The sequence below is a fragment of the Lutjanus erythropterus genome, chromosome 9, assembly GCF_056507025.1.
Source record: "Lutjanus erythropterus isolate fLutEry1 chromosome 9, fLutEry1.hap2, whole genome shotgun sequence".
Lineage (NCBI taxonomy): Eukaryota > Metazoa > Chordata > Actinopteri > Lutjaniformes > Lutjanidae > Lutjanus > Lutjanus erythropterus.
Window position 1 is genome coordinate 6,364,898 of NC_139325.1, and position 23,589 is coordinate 6,388,486.

At 39.1% G+C, this 23,589-nt stretch overlaps 1 protein-coding gene across 3 annotated transcripts in view; it reads left to right on the forward strand.

Annotated features, from left to right (window-relative positions):
• Positions 1 to 23,589, forward strand: part of LOC146321001 (glutamate receptor ionotropic, kainate 2) — a 371,281-nt gene that overhangs the window by 127,767 nt on the left and 219,925 nt on the right. For all 3 annotated transcript variants that reach the window (XM_084725990.1, XM_084725988.1, XM_084725989.1), the window contains exon 5: positions 14,818 to 14,999. In XM_084725990.1, the coding sequence (XP_084582116.1) occupies positions 14,818 to 14,999 (182 nt within the window). The remainder of the gene's footprint in view (positions 1 to 14,817; positions 15,000 to 23,589) is intronic.

Sequence of the window (23,589 nt, forward strand, 5' to 3'; positions counted from 1 at the left end):
GTCTGTGTGTGTCTGTGTGTGTGTGGCGTGGGCAGTCTTTGCCCTGCAGGTCTCGTAGGCAGCTTTAGGGAAGAATTGATTGTGGCTGATCCCACCACCTCCGTTAATTAAGTTGTAAAGTGGACATAGCTGGTTCACTATGGGGTTAATAGTGGCTTGATTTTCTGTCTTGGTGATGGGAAATGAGATCCTGGCTTGACCCGCGAATGGCTTCACCTTCTCATTGTCGCCATTTACACAGGTGACCTGATGGCGAGGACAGATAGCGTCGATGGTGGACACTGAGGGCAAACAGAAATCAGATCTGTGGGAGCCCTTGAAGAGGTTCAGGCAGGATTCTGTTTCATTTGAATCTATTCCTCTCTCGTTTTCAGCACGAGGCGCATGTCGCCTGATGTACTGAGCAAAGTCAGTGCAGCAGAACATTTATATTATCATATAATTCTCATGGGTTCTCCCACTGACCCCCCACTGCCTGTTCTAACTGTGTCTGCTTTTCTGGAATGGGATATAAAGGGGGAGGAAACAACCTCTCTCTTTGTGCTGTTTCTCCACCAGGCGGGGAGCAAACAAGCAAATCAATAACCATAATGGGACTTCTCTAACGGCTCAACTTTATAATGGCAAAACTGAGATGGCAGCAGCATGTGTTATAGCTCTCCCAGCCAGCCATAACATCCATACAAGTACCTGGAACGCTGCTGCCGCTACTGCCGCCGCCGCTGCTGCTGCTGCAGAGTTTGATTAGGCCATAAGGGAGAACAGGCTACTATACAATAAAACACTGGCTTGGAAACAACTGCTTCTTTCAGCTGTTCACAGTATGGAGTCCATACATAGATCCACACATCAGCAAGCAACAGCACATGGTCTCATGGCAGCCATGGCTACTGCTGCTCACATTAGATGATGCTTTCAATTCACCACATAGGAGCTGATATCTGTAAAAAGAAAAACAGCGTAATCTGCCTCTGACACACAACATGGATGAACATATATAGACTCTCCAATTATCTATTTGGACAACTAACTGCAGTGAGTGGTCAATTAATCAATTAGCTGATCAACAGAAAAGTGATCAGCAACTATTTTGATAATGAAGTGATCGTTTCAATATTTTCTTCAAGCAGACATCATAAATGTCAGCCAGTTCTCACTCCGCAGCAGCTTGATCAGTGCACTCTGTGCTTTAACCTACTATAATCATACGATACATAGAGCATTATCATTTACGCTGTCATACATTGTAGCCTGATGCACATTAGTGTACAGAATTCTTAACATTTCTTATTTGGTATTTTATATTTCTTCTTCAATTTCTTCCTATATATAATGTATTTTATATGTATATATACATATTTTCTGCTATTATGCTGCTATTATTTTTGTTATATATTGTAGTAGAAGGTGCATATTTTCATATACTTTTATTTTCTTAATGTCTTTATTCATATTTTTCTAATTTTGAATGGTAGCATCACTTCTTTAACATGGTTAGTTTCCCCATAAGGGATTAATAAAGAATTTCTGATGAAGAGTGAGAACATCATCATGAACAGAGGTGGAAGGATGGGTCAAACAAACACAAGACTTTTACCTAGAAGACCAAGGTTTGTGCCTTATGTGAAACCAAATAGTCAATTTCTTTGTAACTTATGCAACCTACGTAAGTATATAAGTTACATGCATAAGTTACTTACGTCAACTTACATGACCTTTTTGAAGTCAAAACATGATCAAAGTGTTCTGTTGCGTAAACCTACCAGGTAGTTCTTGCGCCTTTATTTTAAAGGTCTACCAGGATGTTGCATGTTAATCATTGCTAACTTGACCACAGATCCCTTCAATTGCAAAACAGACCCACAGCATCTTATTTTAAAGTGCAGGGCCACTGACCAAATTGTCAGATTTGAAAAGTTGGGCTGAGAAATTGTTGCAAAGACTATTTTACTTTTAATTGATATTTTATACAGTACAAAACTTAGTTTGTATGGGAGCAGGGTAGGCTTTACTGGTTTGTTTGATAGTGATGAAAAGCAGTCAAAAATCGAGGACCACAAGCCACTGAGGTTTGGACAGGACCAGAACCCCTGTCTCAGAGAGACTTGGGTAGAGTGACATCTGGTACATTCTAGATGAATAGATGGGTACATTTTGGCCAGAATATCATTAGAATAATGTAGCCAGTGAAATACTTTGAACTGTACCAGATTAAGCCTCACACAGAATGATTAGAAATGGATTAGTGAGATAGCAGAGTCCCACTGTTCATCTGAGATCGTCAGTTCCCAAGCAGTCCACGTGCCATTCCACGTGGGAACACTTAAATTCACTCAAGTATCACACTGCAAACTTTAGAGATTACTCCTGTATTGTATGGATTAAGTTAAGGCTGGTATATGCTGGGCCTTTTTCAGGAGCACTAGTAAATGATGAAAAGCATTTTGAGGCAAAACTTTTAATAACATTTTACATGAGCCCTGGTCTCCTGGGTTAAAGTCCTGTGTTTGTTTGAGCTACCCTCCACAACACCTCCTCCAGAGATGGAGTTTCTCCATATTTACCTCTTGTGCTTGTGAAAAGGCTAGAGGTCAACAAGAGCTTCAGGAATCATCCCCTAGAGATCATGAATATCCACAGTACAGTCCACAGGACAGGCCTGGAGCTGCGGCGACATTTTACTGTGGCTCAAAGTGTTGGGTGGACAGAATCTTTTGGCTCCACTGCTAGCAGGGCAAAAACATCAGGCTCAATATCAGCCTCGTCAAGCCCTTTCTGTTAATAGCCTGGTTTCTATGGCAGCAGCATCCTGAGGCCGTGCCTGAGGTGGCGGAGAAAAAAAAGAGATGCTGTTTTACCCCCGGCAAATCGCATCTCCATTCACTGTGACTCAGCTCAAAGTCATTTTTAATTTTTCTGCACTGTTTTGTCAGCCTTGAAAACTTCTTGTGAAGCTCTGACAGCAAACTAAAATAATTTAAATATGAATGAAACAGTTTCTGCAGCATGCTTTCCTCCATTAAATGAAAACTTATGGAATACTGAATCCACATCCTGCTTCTTTCCGGAGGTGGTGGGGCTGTGGTGCTTGAAGAAAGGTCAGCCTGACAGCATGTTCACTACAAGTAATATGGATGACTGCATGGTGTAATTCCAAAGTGGTCATTTGAGAGAGGCACGAAAATGATTAAGAGCCATGTCTGACAAGCTGAGTTGGTATTTAGAGGGCCCACCCGCATGCCTGATCTTTGTTAAATCCTGCTGGGCTCTTAATGGGAATTAAAAGGCTAAAATCAGGAACACAGACAATCTTAAGAGTAGTAGTGGTAATGGTAGTAGCAGCTGAAATAAACACAGCAAGATACTAGTATTCTTGATACAGGGAAAAATATTTTACAACTATAACGTGCGTAGACTATGTATAGACACACATGTTGATTGTATACAGGCCTCCTCTTCTGTTAAAATATAACCTAATTAGTAAAAAGCAGGAGTTCTCTATCTATACTATCTCTCTATCATCTACTCCGTTTCATGATGCAGTCTGCATTATGCCAACCACATTCACAAATACAGTATTAAATATAGTAATTTAAGATTGAAGTGTCATCAAGATAGATAAATTTAGAGTGGAAACAGCTATTATAGCAAATTTTTGATTTTGTTCTTAAAATAAAAATGATCTTGGTTAACGAATGCTTGATGTATCTAATATGATACAAAAAACTTTCATAAATGCAAATGATTGATGATGAATCATAATATTTTGTCAAAAGGTACCAAAAAACATTTCAATTTAAAAAAATAGAAATGAATTTTCTGCCAATGATTGAATGTATCAGGCTTCACTTATTGTAACTCAAACATGGTCTTATCCCAAACCAACACAAACTACAACAATTTCACAATGTAGTGGAGTGGTGACAAAACATCAGTCTGTGAAAAGTTGGGATGAGAAGGGAATGATTATTCACCATTGTTCCGCATTTAGTGCAAGGTAACAAGGATGTCTTAGTTAGGGTTAGGAAATGATCATAGTTTGAGTTTTGCTAACACTTTATATCAAGGTGCTTGTAACAAGTGTTAGTTAATAGGTAATAAGGTCCTTAGAAGATGCTAATTAATGTTAATATGTGTTAATATGACTATATAGGTGTTAATTATTACATAAAAAACATCTTCATTGTTAGATAATAATAGTAGTATTAAAGTCCAGCATAGAACATACCCTCTAACTCTCCGCCCTTCAATAAAGGCAAAAACTCTGATGATAATAATAATAATAATAATAATAATAATAATAATAATAATAATACCAAATCATGGTTAACTGTTAATAGGTGCATTACAAAGGATTACTTAACCATAAGAAGCTTTGTTCACAGGTTCCCCCAACATGTATATTAACTGTTAATAAGTGCATGATAAAGGATTAATTAACCTTAATGAGCATTATTCCTACTTTATATGCGGTACCCCAAAAATGCATTATTTAACTGTTAGTACGTGCATAATAAATTATTAATTAACCTTAATAAGCATTGTTAACAAGTTTCTTATTAGCCCTTATAAATGTCTTCTAATCAAACAATAAACATGTATATTATGCTATTATTGACAGTTATATATTCTTATTAGGCACATATTAATGTCAATAAGCATTTTATTAGGGCCTTATTACCTATTAATTAACCCTTATTATGGCCACTTTAATATAAAATGTTACTAAACAATCAACGACTATTGTTTTCACACAGGACATGAACCCTTGAAAGTCCCTGTTTATTTCACAAAGTGCGGTGATACTGGGCTGCCATTTGAGAATTTACGTTGAACCGTGCCTACAGCATATAAAGCCAAGTGAGTGTGCCTGTTCTTGCTAAAGCGAGTATATATTCTAGCAGTGATAGTCCTCTCAGTGTACTTCAGAGTGAGTCCCAGGACCCCTCCAGTAATCTGTTTCAATTTGATGCGTGTGTGTCTCCACACCAGCAGTCCCAGTCCCATCATACGCTCGACTACCACTCAATAGCTGTTTAGAGAAGGGCTCACTGACTCTTCACAATTCACCATGCTGCTAATCCCACTTTTGCTGTGCTGGAATGCTAATGGCAGCTGCAATGTTTTCACGCTCTGATCCCATATTATTGTCTTATGGTTTTTTTTGTTATTTTGAGTGAATGGGAAATTGGATGGTGTTGAAAAAATCAGCCTATTTTTCAGCTGTTTCTAATTAGGAATGTATTCGGTCACTAACAAAATCAATGACAATTGTAGCAGTATGAAACAAAAGGGCATCAAGCAATTTAGAGCTAAAAATCGACCTCCATTAGTGACCAAAGAGTTCTAAGAACATTGACTGGTTTCTGGCACAAACATGAATAATTAAATCTCAACAGACAGGATGAAGCAAGCTAATTACAGAAACGCTCCAACAGAAAAATGTAGTGAGGCTAGTGGGGCTTCTAGAGAGTATTAGCACCTAGGGCCTAAAACAGAAAATTGTGATGTTCAAACTGGAAATAAACATAACTTAAACTAAAACAACACGCAGAATAGGTATTGTGATGTTTCATTATTGTATTCATTCTCTTCCCTTTTTCATATCTGTTCACTACAATGCCTCATTTTCTATTCATTTAGATTCCAAGCCACGTTTTATGTAATTTGATCTTGTTGTCCAATCCAGTCCTCAGACCAGACAGATTGTTAAAGTTGTGTAAAAAACGCTTGCATGCAAACCACTTGCTGCGCTCACTTTCAAGCTACCGTCTTTACAGGCAAATTGGACTTTTGGACTCTGTATTTTTGTGTTATCATGGTGATCTAAGCATGTGCCTTCATCCTAAAGTGGCTGTAAAGTCTTCACTATTGCTATTATCAAGTGTTGTCTATTCCATGAAATGGCTCTGATGCTGTTCTGAACCTTGAAGTCAGAAAGGTTGGTAACAAGGTTTAAATTTCTTGTGTAAACATCACTGCTGCACTTTTCTGAAATAAATTCGGTGGCCAAAGTACATGTTTGGTAACCTGGTTTGTTACACAGACTCATAAGGGAAGTTGTCCTTAGAGACTGTTTGGAAAAGGGCAGGCACTTTCAAAAAAACACTTGTCAGAAGATTGGATGAACCATCTGTCTATCATGTCATGGGCTAACTGCACCACTTTTGGCACAGACACAAACAGATAACTGGCAAGATGGATTCTCGGACCCTGTTTAGCTCATCAGCTGTCACTCAGGCTGCAAAAATATCTTTAATTATTTCTTTTTTTCTGTCCTAACTTTATGTTCAATTGCTTTGCAACAAAAAACATATCTCACTACAAAATAATCATTGCATACCAAATCGGAATTGCACAATGTTGCAAACACGTGCAAAGATAGACAGAGTAATGTGATGAATTTGCACTAGATCTGAGAATTGCAATTATTTGATAACTACCTTGAGTAACAATGGCAATTTGATTAAAAAATATATATGTTTATAAGTTATTTTAAATAATCACATCATACCAAGTCATTACAGAAGTTACCTCAGTTGGATATCAAGCGAGTCTTGACCATACACTTTAACATATTATAACCCAGCACTTCCCTTCAACAGCAAGCTCTAGGATGAAAATGTGAGGAAAAACTCCCTTTTAATAAGCAGAAACCTTCAGCAGAACTGCATTTTATATGTTTATTATTGGACAACAAGATACCATTTATCATCATAGGTGAACCTCTAATTTGCAGGTAAATGCTGAGGTGATGAAAAGTGATGGATTGTAACTGTAAAAAAACATGCAAGCTAAATAAAATCACAGAATGCCATGTGATACATTGAAGCATATCTTCTGTGAGTGTGTGTAACACCACACTGGTAAATCCTCAGTTGTTGCCCTTGTTGGTTTTGTGAAGGCAGCTTCAGCATCACAAAGAACCTTTACTGTCCTCTGTTATCAGCTGAGAAAAATGTATCTCCAGTTTTGGCTATCTTAAGCCTTTTATTTGAACTGAGGATTACATATTTTTCTGTGGGCTGAGAAAAATTCAGGACATGAAGCCCTTTAAATCCTGTTGTATAATATGAGCTGTTCCTGATTCCTGCAGAGAAGATGTTTGAATGGAGAATACTGTCCTTCTATCTGTCTTCTTTCTGTCTTTTAGCTGCGTTGCTGTTGATGTTGACAGTGCACTAATGAAATCAACATCTGTATGGAGTGATGACAAGGTGTGAAGACAGCACACACCAGATGCCATGATGAAGTGGATTAATGAATATGGAGTGTCTGAGCTTCATGCACTCATGAAGATACTGTAACTGTAACATACAGTATGCAGGGCTGCTGCAGTGTGAGGAACACACAGCTAACTACACACAACCTCCACTTATTTCAGAAAGATAGAAGACTTTGACTCCATAGAATAAATATGTGATGAAGCCATGAAAAACTGATACTAAATCCAATACTTTTGAAATCTAATACTGCACAAAAAATAATAATGCATCAAAATCAATAATGTTGCCCATCAGTGATACATCGAAGCCTGTGATAATCTAAAAAAAAAAAAAGAAAATCCCCTTAGTATTTAGTATACATGGAAAATAATTTATTTTTTGTGTTGTTGTTTTTTTCATCATGAAAAAACAACAGGGGTATTATGTAGCCAAACCGACATTTAAAGGGTTAAAATTCTGATAATGAATGAATATTTGATATTTATGATCAGAAAATTTCAGTCATTTTTTTAATCTAACATTCTAAACAATAACAACAATACTACTACTACTACTACTACTGATAATAATAATAATAATAATAATAATAATAATAATAATAATAATAATAATAATAATAATGCATCAAAATCGAAGTTGTTGCTCATCACTGACATATCTAAGGCCATGATAATCCAAAACAAAAACAAAAAATGATAATCCCCCTCACACTTAATATATGAAAAGTTATTCTTTTCTACTCATTTTTGTGCTTCTCATAAAAAACAACAAATGCAGATGTCACCAAACTGGCATTTAAAAGAGTTAAAATCCTGAAATGAATGAATATTTGGTATTTGTGATCAGGACTGATGTTAAAAAAACAAAAAATAAAAAAAGTGACTTAGTAAAAGTCAAAAATAATTGTAATGTATAGTATTCTTATGGTAGTTTTCGTACAGTGACCTTTTTTGTCCCAAAGGTGCTGAGTCTAAGTTTATTTTCTGTTTAATCTCACATTGTGGAAAAAAAAGAAAATGCATCAGAATCAAAGCTAAAATTCCATTAGCACTTTAAAAACAAAACAAAAACAAAAGCAGGGGTATTATGTAAGCAAAGTGGCATTTAAAGGGTTAAATCCTGAAAAATGAATGAACATTTGGTATTTTATGAGCAGGACTGATGTTTATTTAAAAAAAAACTGAGTCAGTCAAAGTGGAAAATAATGTTAATGTATAGTCATTTTACATTTTTTGTTCCAAAGCTGCTCACTATAACAATTTGAGGTGTAAGACCCAGGAGTTAAACATTATTTTGAAATATTTCTTGCATCTCCATCCATCCATCCATCCAAGTCCATCATTCCATCACAGATGTCAGCTGTTAGAAATTTCCTCAAAAATGATATGAAAAGCTCATGATAAAGCCTACTAATCACCTCAGACGCATGTGTTCAGTATAAATGTTTGAGAAGAGAAGCACTGAGGGCCCAGTTTTTATGCTCTTCATATGTATTTTTATTTGTCTTAGCGCTTCATATAGTAAGTGAAGGTATTTGCTCCCGTTCTCAAATTAATTACTTGAACTGGTTTTGTGGCAGAAGCAGAACTTTTTATTCCCTCTGTATTGTGTGTGCAGCCGCTGTGTGAAGGGGAGCGTTAATTGCAGAAAAATGGAGTGCTGGTTCAGGGAGTGGACTCTTTTCAGCGCAGATGATTTAGAGCTGGGAGGACCACGCTGTAGCTAATAACAAAGACAATTTTTGCTGTTGTGACTGGCCCACATTTACAGCCGCGGGTTTATTTATAGCAAGGGACCGGCAGCATGCATGTTCTGCCTCCACATTCCTGAACGACTGGTGGAACCTTTGACCTCGGGCCCGTTTTAATCTTCCTCCAACGTGTTCCACGCATTTAATTGAACATAAATAAGCCAGCCGATGTGGCGGGGGTCACATTAACCTTGACCCCGGGAGTCTGCAGCTCAGTGACTCATCAGCCATTACTCCCATCATGCAGTGCTGCGGATCGGCCGTCTGGGGGAATCAGTTTAATGTCTCGGCGGCCGATGATGATTGAGCGGCCCAGTAAAAGGAACTCTTCTTCCCTGTCGCCGGCGATGCACTCGAAGGGGAGCCGAGGAGGGAGCGCTCGAGGGGCCGTTCCCTCACAAGGATATTTATCATAGGCGGGCCGATCTGTTTTACGCTCAGGAGACTCCCAGACGGCCCCCTAATAAACGCTTAGAGGGGATGAAATATTCATGCAGAGTTAAATATGGATCCTAGAGCAGTCGCCGCGCATTAAACACCGTCAATACTGATCAGCGCTGACACCCCTCTCCTCTTCCCACTCCAGGATCTCTCCCCACCAGGCTGCGGCTGTAGATTTGGGAAAATAGGTATGAAGGAGGACGCAGCCATGCAGAATGGGAGGAGAGACATGTTAGGAGTGAGAGGCAGAGCTGGAGAGGTGCTCCGACATGTGTTTATGATGAGCGAGTGCAGCAGTCAGATGTGTCTGGCTGCTTTTATCGATGTTAACTAACTAACCGTAAAACAGAGATTGCTGCTCCAGCAGCGGAAGCTGTTTTTCTCCAAAGACAGCTCACGCAACATCGAGCGCTCATATGAGATTGGACTCAAGTCGGATGTAACACCCAAACACACACACTTTTGCTCACTCACGCACTTGTGTACATGAAAATTAAAGGGACACTTCACCTCAGAATCAGAAACACTTACTTATTTATCCGTCTAATTAGTTTTCATGTGAGTTGCAGAGTTTTGGAGATAAAATGAAAGTAGATGGCACAGGCCTTAGGATGAAACAATACCAATAACTCAAGGTAAGATAATACAGCAATGGAAAGTCCACAATATGATATTAAGAAACAAAGAAAAAGGATAACTTGAAAAAATGTCCAGCGGTACATCTGAAGTGTACAGCATTTTTTGTTTGAGTAGAATATGTTATTTGTTTTAACTTAACACTAGAACTACCAAGGCAGTCCATTTGACTGTTTTCAAATTTTAAAATGTAATAACTTTGTTGAAATAAGGTGTGATTCAGTAAAAATAAAATAGTTCCTATATGAAACTGCTCACATCAAGCGGTGATTTTGGCAGGGACCATCCCTGATGGGTGGGACCTCAACTCATACTACTTGAACACATGAAGAATTTGTCAGATATGGTGACCACCCCAGTGAAATCATGGGAGGAACTAAACGGATCAGCGTGGGTCCATCTGTCCATGTGTGTGTCCATCTGTCATGTACAGTAGATCACATACCACTGACAACCAACGTCTAAACTGAGTTCTAAGATTCAGATAATGTTTTTTGACACTGTGGTCACTGTAGCCACTTTGCTGAAAAAATATGTAATGCAGTTATTTATCAAAATGTTAGCGATGACACAGATTTTAAATCCAAATATTCTTTTCAGGATGTCTGGCAGAGATTTCCACTCTGCTCAGTGATCTCTTATAGTTTTTTTATTTTTATTTTTCACCAAAAATGAGGATATTGTTTGCAAAGGCAAATGAGCACAATTCTTAAAATGATTAAACCAACACCAGTTTGATATTCCCAAGTGGACAATAAAAAAAAACATGATTTATAAAAATTGTAATAAAATTCATATACCTTATGAAAAGATAATTGGAGTACATGGAAACAAAAAACAAAACAAAACAAAAAATCAAAAAACAAAATCATGACTTAGGAAAATAAATAAAAACAGAGAATGGAGATATCTGTTTTGCACATGAACTCTTCAAATATTTCTGGGTAGTAACTCTCAATTAAAACAGCAGAGACAGCAAATAAACCTTTTTACCAAAATCTTGTACTATTTCATGAAAGAGAAATGTTAAAAAAAATCATGTATATATCTTCACACAACCTCTTTACAAAACAAGCATCCACTTTACTTTTCTCATGCATGTACACTCTGCACTGCCTGCTGGGAGCATACAGTCCACGTGGTTGTAATTTTTGGCCACGGTGCAGCTGTCCATACCGACATGAGCAGGCGACAAAATTTATATCATGCTGACCCATGTTGAGCCTCGTGGATATGCAAATCTGGAACACGTAAATTTGCTTGAAGTTTGTCTTAAATGCCAGGTGATACTTTGACTGCAGCGTCAACTGTCCTGAGCTGTTTGGAACTATTTTTGTCCATGATAAAAGCTTTTCCCACCACATTAACTTGTTTTATTTAAAAGGTGATGTCCTGTTTGTCCCACTGTCCCATTTGCTCAGCTCTCCCTGATCAGACCGATGATGCTTTCTCATCTCTGAAGGTATACAGGGCTAGACTGTTGTTTGTACACATATGATATACATATTAGACCTATTTGTGCACAGCTTTAGTCGCCATGGTTACTTGGAGCTCGTTGATGTTGTACACCGTGGTGTTCCTGTGGCAGCTGAGATGTTGTAGAGCACAGCTGAGGAGTCACTTTGTCATGCCATGGTTAAATGGAACACTGCCAGTGTCTCACAGGTCAGCACTCGGGGGATATCATCATCAGTGTGCTGCAGAGTGTTTGATTTAATGAAAACCAGCGATTGGCTGCTGACGCTCCAGCAGACTGCGAGCTGGTTTCCCACAGTGCGGTGCACTCATCTGGAAGCAGGAAGTAAACAAATACTGCCACAGGCCAAACAGCTGGGGACGCCGGGCTGTAGGCAGAGACACAGGGGACTGCTGCGCCGCTTTAGACCGATGAGACTGTCTGGAGATGGAGGGACAGATACTGGACCAGGATTTAAAGGAGCATTTGGTCCAGCCAGTGTGATACAGCACTTTGATTCAGTACATGTGATCACTTTTACTTTTGAGTAGGATCACAGTAACATTTGTTCTTCACTGTATAAAATCCTCAGGGCTAGCACTTTATTTGAACAGGTGTGACTGACATGACACCATCATAACTATGACATGTGACACCTGTCACAAACATGAGTTGTCCCAGTGTTTCCCAACCCTGGTCCTCAAGGCACTCTGCCCTGCATGTTTTAGATGTTTCCCTGCTCCTTATTCTTATCATATCAGCTGAGAACACGACCCATGTTTTGTCTTTAGAGGCTCACCTTTCAACCAGCTCCTTGTGATGCCTTTGTTCATGCTAGTGTCAAGATTCTGAAGAGATGGGTGACCTTTGTGAGGATCCTCTGGAATCTTGTAACATCCTCAAGAATGTGAATCTCTGTCCCAGAATGGTTGTATTTTTATATATGACCAGGAAATATGTGGCTGAACTGGCATTCTTTTAACAATTATGTCATTTTAATGCAAAGTTGACATTGTTTGAGATGTCTTTTCAAAAATATGGCAGCCAACAGTTGTATTGCTGTCTCTGTGTCTGTCCTCTGCTCTCTGTCTGTGAGAGCTACAGGGTGAGATACACACATATACAGATGCAGCCAGAACAAACTGAGGATCTCTTTGGCTGTAGTCACACAAAATCTGGTGCTGTGCAGAGGTGCAGCCGTGTCTAATTGTGCTTTAGAACATGGGTTTCAGCAGGTGGTCTGGAACCCCTAGAGGGTCCTCAGAGTTTCTGCACAGGGTCCCCCAAATTATTGCTAATTTTATAAAATTACAAAAAATTAGTAAAGAATTAGCATATTAGTAAAGAAGAAGAACAACAACAACAACAGCATTTGACTTACACTGACAAAAGGTCCCCCATGAATCCTCGTGCAGTCATGTGAGTTAGCTAACCAGCTAAGTCGCTGTGCGACACATATTCATAACTAGTTAACCCTTTCATGCACAGTAGTCACTGCAGTAGACTGCTAACAAAAAGCCATTTTCTAGTATATGCATGGGTTTTGATGGTATAGTTGCACATCAGCCATCTCATACACTGCCCCCACTGGCCAGTTGTTGGAAGTGCATCATAATTTTCTCAAAACCAAGATGGCCAACAGAAGACCAGAAACACTGAGCAGCTCAGGAATATCTTGCAAGTTCATCTATAGTAGGAAACCCTGCAGGTAACTTAGTGAAGTTCTTCTATAGAAGGAAACCCTGCAGGTAACTGAGTGAAGTTCTTACCATAAATCACACTTTAGTTAATAAAAAGTTAAACTGAAGTTTGAGAAAACTTTAATCCAAGTGCTTTACAAGGGTTCTTGCTCCCACAATGCAATGCAGATTCCAAAATACAGGAAAAAACATCAGTCAAATATCAATGCAGGAATTTCATTCCTTCATAGCCACACACTTCACTGGATCATATTCGAATGGTCTTTTTCTTACAGTGTAGTAGTAGTATTGACAGGATTGCTTGCTGACTGGATTTTTGTGTTGCTGACGTTAGGAGTTTAGAATGTTGGATGCAGAACTGTCACTGCGCTTGATGTTATTACTCTTGACTGATCTAAAGAGAAAATATTGGCAAAATATCCAACCACTGAAACCACATTTTATGTGCTAATTATGAAATTCCATTACATGTATTACATTATTCTCCAGTCCTGTGCTTTTTGTTCACCCATCCATCCAAGCAGGCCTCCCACTTGTGAGGTTTTACGGTGCTAAAACCACAACTTCCACCTTTGCTACTGACAGACAACAGTCATAACTCACACAGCTGCTTCGGGATTTGTCAAGTAAACATTTGAACAGACTGATACCGTTGTTTTCCTCTGGTGGACAGTGTCAAATTGAGAGAACAGAAGAGTACATTAAATATCCTCCAATTTGACACTCTGACACTGCATTTAGCAAACCAGAAATAGGGAAAACATTCAACCATGAATATGCTGAAAAATCTTAATTTCAATGGAAAATGCTGGCATGAAAGAAAAATACACAAAATCTATTCTAAATAAACATCCAGATCTGCTTGCATCTCTAAGATATATTCTTTTTGTGCAACACAAAAATGATTGATCAGCTTCTGAGGTGTGAAATACTTATTGAACATCACAGTAGAAGCTTATCTGTCAAAATTAAGATGTTTATGACTGGGTTGAAGTCACAGTCAATTTCCACAGCAAGGCTGACTTCACACATGTCCTATACACACCACAGTGAGTGGCCTGTAGAGGAAGAGAGGGATCAATAGAAAGCATGGAATCAATATCATCCATGATGAATGATGAATGCCAGGTAATGTGCTGTATTGATATGTGTCTTTGTTCTGTCATGTTTGTAAAAATATTCCTGTATTTTATTCAAGGTCTCCTGTTTAGATGCATTGTGGGTAATTTCAGCAGACAAAAAGGGACAGAGAGAGAGATGGGGAAAGAGGAGATAATCGTGTGTTTAGAATAGAGGATGGTAGGAGAGGGCAGGGGAGGGTGTCGAAGAGAAATGGATTTCATTAGAAATGAACTGACAACAGAAATATGTCCCTGGAGCTTTCTTATCCTCGCTCTAATTATAACCAGCACCGCCAAATGAATCAGCAGTAGTTGTTACCTCAATTATTGTGGAAAGATACGCATATTTGAAATCTCCTTTTAGGAAATTCATCGCTGTCATGGGAACAGGACTGCACTAGTTGCATTTGGGCTAATTTTTCATATAGCAATGACTCCTGAGGCAAAAGAAAACATTAAAATGTTTCTTTGTCGTTTCCTCCCGCAGGTCTGATTCGGTTGCAAGAGCTTATAAAGGCGCCTTCCCGCTACAACATCCGGTTAAAGATCCGGCAACTGCCCGCAGAGACCAAGGATGCCAAGCCGCTGTTAAAGGAGATGAAGAGGGGGAAGGAGTTTCACATCATCTTCGACTGTGGCCACGAAATGGCAGCTGGGATCCTGAAGCAGGTGTGTGTATGATTGTGTGTATATTTGTAGCTGTTGCTCTGCTCACATTCTCACATTCGTGTGGAAGTAAATCAAATCATCAGGTGGGACATACAACAGGATCCAGTTGTGATTCTGAGTAGACACACACTTCCAACTTCTTCCTGTTGTGGTCTGCTTAAGGATACTTCACTCTGATGTTTGAAACTGTGTCAACAAGTATGTCAACAATTTTTGTTCATTTCAAATATTGCAGCTTGGTCAGTGCCACAGTGCTTCAAACTATGATGCTGCGGTTCACCTCTAATGTCATTTCTGGAGACACCTCTCTAGTGTTATGTTTTTATGTGGCATTAAAGTCAGGCAATGTGGTACAAAGAGTAAGAGTGTGAGCTCATGGAGGAGGTTCGATGTCTGGATGGATGGAAACAAACTTAGAGGACATTATCCAGTTGCCCTTTTCCATACACAGAGCTGGGTCGATTTGATTTGACTCGGTCCATCAGCCCAGCACGACAGGGGTTTGCATTTCCATTACAACAGGGCTGCCTGCTTGAAGGTGTGTCTTTTACCTGAAGACGAGGTCGAGGAGACTTGAGTCGAGTGGCTGTAAAGTGGTGGATAAACCATTCACATACGTCTCTGGGATAAACACACTTTTTCCTTAGATTCTTCACAATTAAAGTCCAGTGTTGTTTCATTATTGAAATGCTTTTATTATCAAGCAGCACAAACAGAAAATGTTTTCACTGGGGGGTGGGGGGTTCATCAGCAGTAAGTTAACACGACTCTGACACAGCTGAAAGCAAATATGATATAGATACCTGAAAGTACAAACAGCGACAGAGGTGAGACATTACATTTCAAAACATACAGATTCTGTTAGAAGCTACAAAAGTACTGAGAGGTGAACATAAAGAGACTTTAAGAGACATGTTCCTCTCTGCTCTCCTGCACACATGAGCTGAGTATCACAACACTCCTATGTTTGAGGGGGAGAAAGGACGCTCGTCGTGGGTTGGCCGCGCCCGGCAACATGTCACAGCAGCCCACTTGGAAGAGGGTAAGGCTCACTTTGGTCCCCTCCAGAGTAGGTCCATCTCAGGCACAGCTCAGTGCGCTGAAAGTGATACTGGAAATGCAGTTTGGCGTGGTACAGTTTGGCTTGGCTTGGCCAAAAGCACAAGTGGAAAAGGCCCACAGGAGACTGTTCCCTGTGTGAAACCAGCTGTCAACATCGACTTCTTTTTAACTTACATAAAGTCTGTAAGTTATGTAATGTAACATGTGTAAGTTATAAAAGTTGTGTTACCTATGTTAATTTATGTAACTAACTAATAAACTAGTTTATGTAACTTTATTTTGAAAATCTACTCTGATGTTGCATATTATATACAAGGGTACCTTCAGCATCATTTGAAATGTAGGACCACCGATCAAGCTGCCAAATTTGATAAGATGGGTTGGAGTAGTTGATGGATGTGTGTGGAACATCATTTGCTTTAACCTTGATCTTTATCTAACCTTAAAAGTCAAGAAGACAGACAGATTAAAAAAAAAATCTGATGTCTATCAAACTAGCTAATCATGATATCCACAGTGAAACATTACAATGGACCTTAATATCGTTGTTGGCTCTAAAAGGGTCTTTGTTTCAGTAGCACGTCTGTAGTTTGTAGTAGTCTTAGTTGTGTTTAAAAAGACACTAATAAATGGGACATGGAGATGTAGTGCAATGAACAGCAGAAACAGCTGTCAAAAACAGAATTTAGGCAACTGTGAAGGGACACGCTACCTCAAATATAGAGGACTTTTAAATCCTGATGTTACAATGGCACACAGCTCAGTGGTCGATTACGGTCACTCATCATAATGGATGATGGTACATTCCATTGGCCCAACCCAAGTATGTAATATTTAGAATTGTACATTAGAATAATCCCAAATCCACGCATGAGTACATGATCCTTCACTGGTTTCCCAGTGTTGAATGCTGCCAATAAATTCCTTTTGTATATCTGGCCACATCTGTGCATGAAGTTTCATTAAATGTTTTGAAAACACAAGGTATGTTCATATTTTTCTTCCAAAACACATTTTTTGTGGTGTGATAGAAATGACAGGTTCCTGTGAATGTGACAGTAAAATGGCAAAAATGATATATTGTTGAAATAATTTCAGCACAGTCGCTATCAGGATTTTTTTCTACATAGGATGGATGAATAAAACATGTAGATACATTTCTCTAAATAATGTGTTACATTTTTTAAAAATTTCCAGACCAGAATTGACCACAGTTGAAGAATGACCTGTATGTTATTTTGGGAGTCACTGGCAGTCGACCTGTTGTGTTGTTTAGGAACAAGGATGTGCTGTTGCCAAGAATAGTTTTTACACAGTGTCTACCATTATGACTAATTATCTAAAGATAATAATCTGTTCACTCATAATCATGACTTAATTATGTTAGTTATTAATTATCTTAATCTTCATGAAGAGAAGAATAGTTATGGTCGTATCAGACCCCTGTTTGAAGGGCTTCATCCTCTTCCACATGATGCAATCCTCTTGGGCAGAGCATGAAGTACAGAAGGCTTTTATCTGCTGATAATGACACATTTACATTTAGATCACAGGAGAACTATGTTTGATATCTCAAGATAATCATACTATTAATCTCAGAGAGGGCTTTGTTATCTTGACATGGTGATCACAAGATGATGGCTTGATATTTTTGCATAACAACATATCAAAAGATGTTGAGATAAGAGGCATAGAAATCGCTCACACAAATGGAAATGTTCCTGCATCGTACTGACTGGCCAGCATCACACTGGACAGACCCAACTGTTGTGTTGCAAATAATCTGCCTGACAAATTGGTATGATGGTGCATTAAGGTACTTATTAAAAATGGTCAATTTATAAGATTAGTGTGGACGAAAAATGTGAAAAATGTTTCCAAGAAAGATTTCCTATGATCTCTTCTTCACAAATTATGTTTTGTTGACACTGTCAAAAACTACTTTATAGTGGAATATTTAACAAATATTCTTAAAATATATTGTTTATCACCATACTGTGAGGAACTGAGTGAAGGTTAGAGTATTTATGATTTGCAGAGTCCCTTAAACAGCACATGAGATTTTTTTTCTGTAACTACTTTTGTGTTCCCTCACATTAAGGTTTGTGTTGCCTCACAATATTTTTTGGATTCGCCCTGAACAGTTATGACTCGAGTCCACAAGATTCATCGTGTTTTGGCACCAGGTCAGCTGGAGCTGATTGCAGCCACCAGCAGCACCTCACCTCTGCTCTGCTCTGCTCTGCTTCAAATTTGCACCGAGATATTTTTGAGGGATTCTGTACCAATCTACAGAACACATCGAGCAGACAGGAAGCCACACACGGAAAAAGCAGACAGAAGCCAGACAGTTTTCAAAATAAACGACCCCTTGCCGACTCGTGACCATAAAAACAGACAAAAAAAGAAACTTTTTAATGACTTAGCATACTTAGGCATGGCAGAAGCACAAAAAACAAGGAAAGAGGACCAATTCAACAAAAGTCAACATAATCAGTAGAGAAAACCGCTCCACTGAAAGCTGCTGCTGGGACCTGCAGCCATGTAGAGGACGGATTAAAACTGTGGCACAGACGTGTCCTGTGTCCAGTGGAATCACCGGCTTAATGTGTTGGTCCAGTCCACTGAAAAAAACACCCTGCCAGTTTATGGAAATTCATGACAAACACCACATAAAGAAAAGATGACACTTTATCTTTGCAGGGTTGTAGCACAAAATTCTGGCCCTTGTAAAGGACTCCAAACACATTTCAAGGGAAAAAAGCTTGACCTCTTGGGTAGAGAAGCCAAGAACAGCTGTGCTTGCAATTATGTTTTTATTGCCATTATCTTGAGATCACAAGAAAACAAAAGACAGATTTCTCAAGATAACCAGATAATTTATCATGGGAAAGTTTTTTGTTTTTTTTTATCAAACCTGATTTCAGCCTTTAAGATCAATGCCATGAGTGCAAAGGAGGATTCATAACTGACACAATAGGATTTCTGCCTGTGTTAGACATTGATAGAAGTCCAACCTGGTGCGTGATCAATAATAGGTTCTCCCTGATGTGACAGCTTAAATCAGTCAATAAAATTGTCAAAACACCATGTATGCATATGGCAGAGCTCTCCTGATGTCTGATATTGTGACAGGTTTGTTATCTCGAGATAAGAAAGCTCATTTTCTTGATATAACGAAATAATTAACTCATGATCTTGAGATAATGGTATTTAAGTCTTATTTAAGCACTATATAAACACTTGAATGTTGGTAAATTGCATCAAAAAAATCCACTTTTCAGATAAAAACGGAGACCTGCATTTTTGTAACAGACATTATTGACATCACAGTCACCAGTGTGGTTAATGTTAGCTGTGTGTGTCCCTCTCCCCCCCGCCCAAAACACTCTGTCTGAGAGGCCTGCGGGCCGGAGCGCTGTCTGCTTCAGCTGCGGCGTGAGTCCCAGGAGGTGTGGTGTGAGCAGCCTCTCTGTGTCCCGGCTGCTGTGGATTTCGGGTACTGCAGTGGGCTCTGTGGCTGGTTTCTGGTGCTCCCTGTCCTGCAGCTAAGCACTGATGTTGTCATGCTACAGAACATCATCTTTTTCTCCTGTTCAGTTCCAGCAGTTCTCTTCTTCTTCAGATGACAAATTTGTGTGATATGATCCATCACAGCGTCCACTGCTGCCTGACAGTGAAAACAGCAAATGAACCAATATCTCATCAATGGCAGGGAAGGAGTTAATAGACGCACAGCCATTCTCAATTTCCATATTGAGGCCTGTATTGGTGACAATCCTTTGAATAATATAATAAGTTTTATCTCCATTAATGATGTACATTTCCACTCTTGATAAGAATAATTTCTCACGTACAAAGATTCAGTTGTTATTCTAGCAAAGAAATAGAACATTTAAAGAACTCTTTTAACTGTAATGGAATGGAAAAGATTGCTTCAACATTATAGCTGAGCTGCCTTTTCTCAGGTCTTACACAATGGCTTTTTCATGCATCTAAATAATGTAATTTGGCATAAAGGAACTTTCCAGTGTGTGACTCAATTAACAGGCATTCATAGTTCTGCTGCTTACAGGATTTATCAAATATTAAAGACAACATGATTCACCCCCAGCACTCTGTCACTCTCCCGGGGTTTTTAATCAATGCCTGAGCGGCAGATTGCTGGGGAAGGTCAAGGACTCCTTTCATTAATAATGTCAGGGAGAAACCTTGCTAATGGGAGGTAATGAAAGTCTTAACTGTCCCGCTCTGATATTCTCATTACATGACACACCAATAAGTTACAGATCGTGAGTACTCTTCATCAGCTATCAGCCGAGCCTTTACCCCCAAAAGTTCAAAACGACATAATAATCAGTCACAGAAAATACATCTAGAAATGAGAATGCACAGTCCAGGAAGAGCAAAACATTTTTCTTGCAGAGGAGGTAAAATTTGGTTGTTAGATGTTGTCAAGTCAAACAGCTGTCACTTGCTGACTTTATCAGCTGTAGCTAGCTAGTGTAGGCTAAGGCTAAAACTCTGTGCGTTGGTTCAAATATTAAAAAGTCAAATGAGGACAAAGTTTTCAAATGAGAACCGTGCTGTATAATAAGGTTGAGGCTAAGCAGTCAGTCTGGGAATGTGTTTTATAGCACTGACCGGTAGAAACAAAGAAAAATGAATGACACATCCTGTTTTAACATTAGAACAGCCAAGGGAGTCATTTCAACCATTTTCAAATTTATATGTGCAATAACTTTGTTGAATTAAAGAAGACACAATGCTGCTGGTACCTGACTGTCTGATTTTGCATTTAATTTTTTTTTAATATATGAATTACACAAAAGGCAAAGAAAATGTGATCATTTTTACCCATTTGTGTTAAAGTTCAAGAATTTTTAGGTTTGGACCCAAATGCAGACAACGCAGACAGAGGAGAGCAGTTTAGGTGATATTTAATAAACAAAAGAACCAACAAAAGCTTACACCAACGTAACACAGGGAGAGTCCTCAATCCAGGCAGGAAAAAAACAAAAATAAAAAATCCAAACAATACCAAAATCACGAGCAACAAGAATCCATAAGCAAACACTAAGGTAAAGACAAACTGATGAGTACGAACGAGCAACTAAGGAGAAAAAGGCACAGGATTAAATATATGAGGAGAGGGAGGATAACAAGACACAGGTGAGGACAGCGAAGGACAGGTGAAAATAATCAGTGGTCAAAAAGAGCAGGAAAGCAGACAAAGACAGGAAGTAAAATCAACAAAGACACCATAAATTGCCTCCATACTGCACATCTGGTGTAATCCAAGTCTCCTAAAGCCCCAACATGCCGTTTGCACACCGGCACAATGCACACACCCAGTTCAGACGTGGCTCCAAACTAAGGATCTACAGTGAAGATTCAGGCTGAAAACATGGTGTAAATAACATTTTTAAGTCAACTTGGCATGCCAGGACTTTAGGAGACTTGGATTACAACAATAGAGGCATTTCATGTTTTTATTATGTTGTTCTTTTACGCCTGAAAATTGCTCCCCACTCACTTCCATTGTTGGGGAGATTCTGCAACACATCATGAGAGATAATAGAGTGGCTCTCTTGACTCCAGCTGTAAAATTTCAGTGAAAAGACAGTCTGCTTTGACTTGCGGCCTCTCTCAATGCACCACTAAATGCGAGTTCTTTTTCTGTCTTGTTGATAGCTTAGATCAATGTTTAAAAATCAAACTGCTATTATAACCAAACAGGACGTGTTTCTCCATTGATTTGTTTTCATTGCCCATAAGTGATATTAAAGAATTGGGATATATGTCATCACAGTGGCCAGGAAATGATACCATGTGAGTCACCAGCGAGTGGGCCGGCCCTCAAACGGAACGCTGGAGGCTTTCACGAGGTTTCCCACCTGATAGCAGCAGCCATTATCCCTCCCTGCCTGTCTAATCATCCTCTCTGCACAGTCCTAATCTGTGATTCATATTGGTTTAGTGAGTCTCAGCACGGCAGGCAGGACTCTGGCATCACCATATAGTGTCGTAGAGCTGGAATGGGGTGGCACACAGCCAGGGCACACACACACACACACACACACAGTCTGGATGATAATAGAATAATACAGAGCAAGGTGCTTCTACTTTAGAATCTCATCTCAGAGGTGCATTTTTAGAGACAGATTGCTTTGGTAATTGTGTGGCTGAGTACGTATTCTTGTTGGCGAACTTAATACAGTGGCTCAATAAAATGGACAGCAATCCTGATGACAAAAAAGTGACTCATACTGAACATGAATAAGGCAGCGCTCAGGTTTTCATGTAGAATTACGCTCATCTAATCAAGCTAAAATGGAAAATGGAGCTGCAACAGAGCAGAATGCTGTTTCCCCATTAATCAAGAATCCCCATCTGCTCACATTCACTTCTGTTATTCATGTGACTCTGGTTCTCCTACTAAGCTGTGAAACTATTTAAAACACAGATGACTGATTCCACTAACATATTTGTGTGTTTTTGCGTGTCCATCATTCATATTTTGCAAAGTAGTCATGACGTTCGTCTCTCCACGTCTTCCGAATCTTCCCGGGAGATCACAAGGTGTACGCAGGCCAGATGGGGTGGATAATCCCTCCAGCATGTTACTGTGCTGCCCAGGGGTCTCCTCCCAGTTGGAGATACCTGGATTACCTCCACTGTGTGGGGGGGGTCTTCCAGGGAGCATTTAAAGCAGATGCCCTCCCAACCATCCCAGCTGGCTTCCTTTAATGAGAAGAAGTAGCCAATCTTCTCCAACATTTTACTGGATGTCAGAACTTCTTGTCCTTTAATCTGTGAGCCCAGATCTCATTTGTTTGATTCCTGAAAGCTCAAGACTATAGTTGAGGGTTGGAACATAGATTGATTGGTAAATTGAGAGCTTCAATAATCTGCCTCTCAATCTCGTTCTCTTTGTCACACTCTTGTAGTGTTTTTGTTTTCTCTCTTTGATCAGACATTTCCTGACTTAAATCAGCTTTTTTTTTTGCCTAATTTTAGACTGTTCTAAAGTTCTTGTACTTTGACGACTTCTAAGATTCCAGAACCTTGGAATAAATATAATAATATTATATTCAAGAGTTTTTTTTTCCCAAATAAATTAATTTCTCAAGGTAAGATATCAAAAAAATGACGGTGTTGGACTGGATATTATCAAAATCACACCAATGCTAGCATAAAAAATAACGTCCATCCTTGGGGCAGCAAGTCATTTCCAAAGTAAAGAGAACAATCCATCCTACTATGGCATCAGACTTTAAATGCTGACCAGTAATGTTTCTGATTAATATATCATTAACAACTGCACCGTCCCAAGACAAGAATGTTAAATGGGACAATTCTGTAAAACCCTGACTTATGTGGACCGCAGCAAAGCTGGGGGCCAGCACTATAAATAAAATAGTCTGTAACAGAATGAATGATGAAGTTACACCAATGCTCAGTTGAATGTTGGAGTTTTTCCATTCGCTGTTGCTCTTTCAAAATGAAGAACCGCCAACAGTCCTGA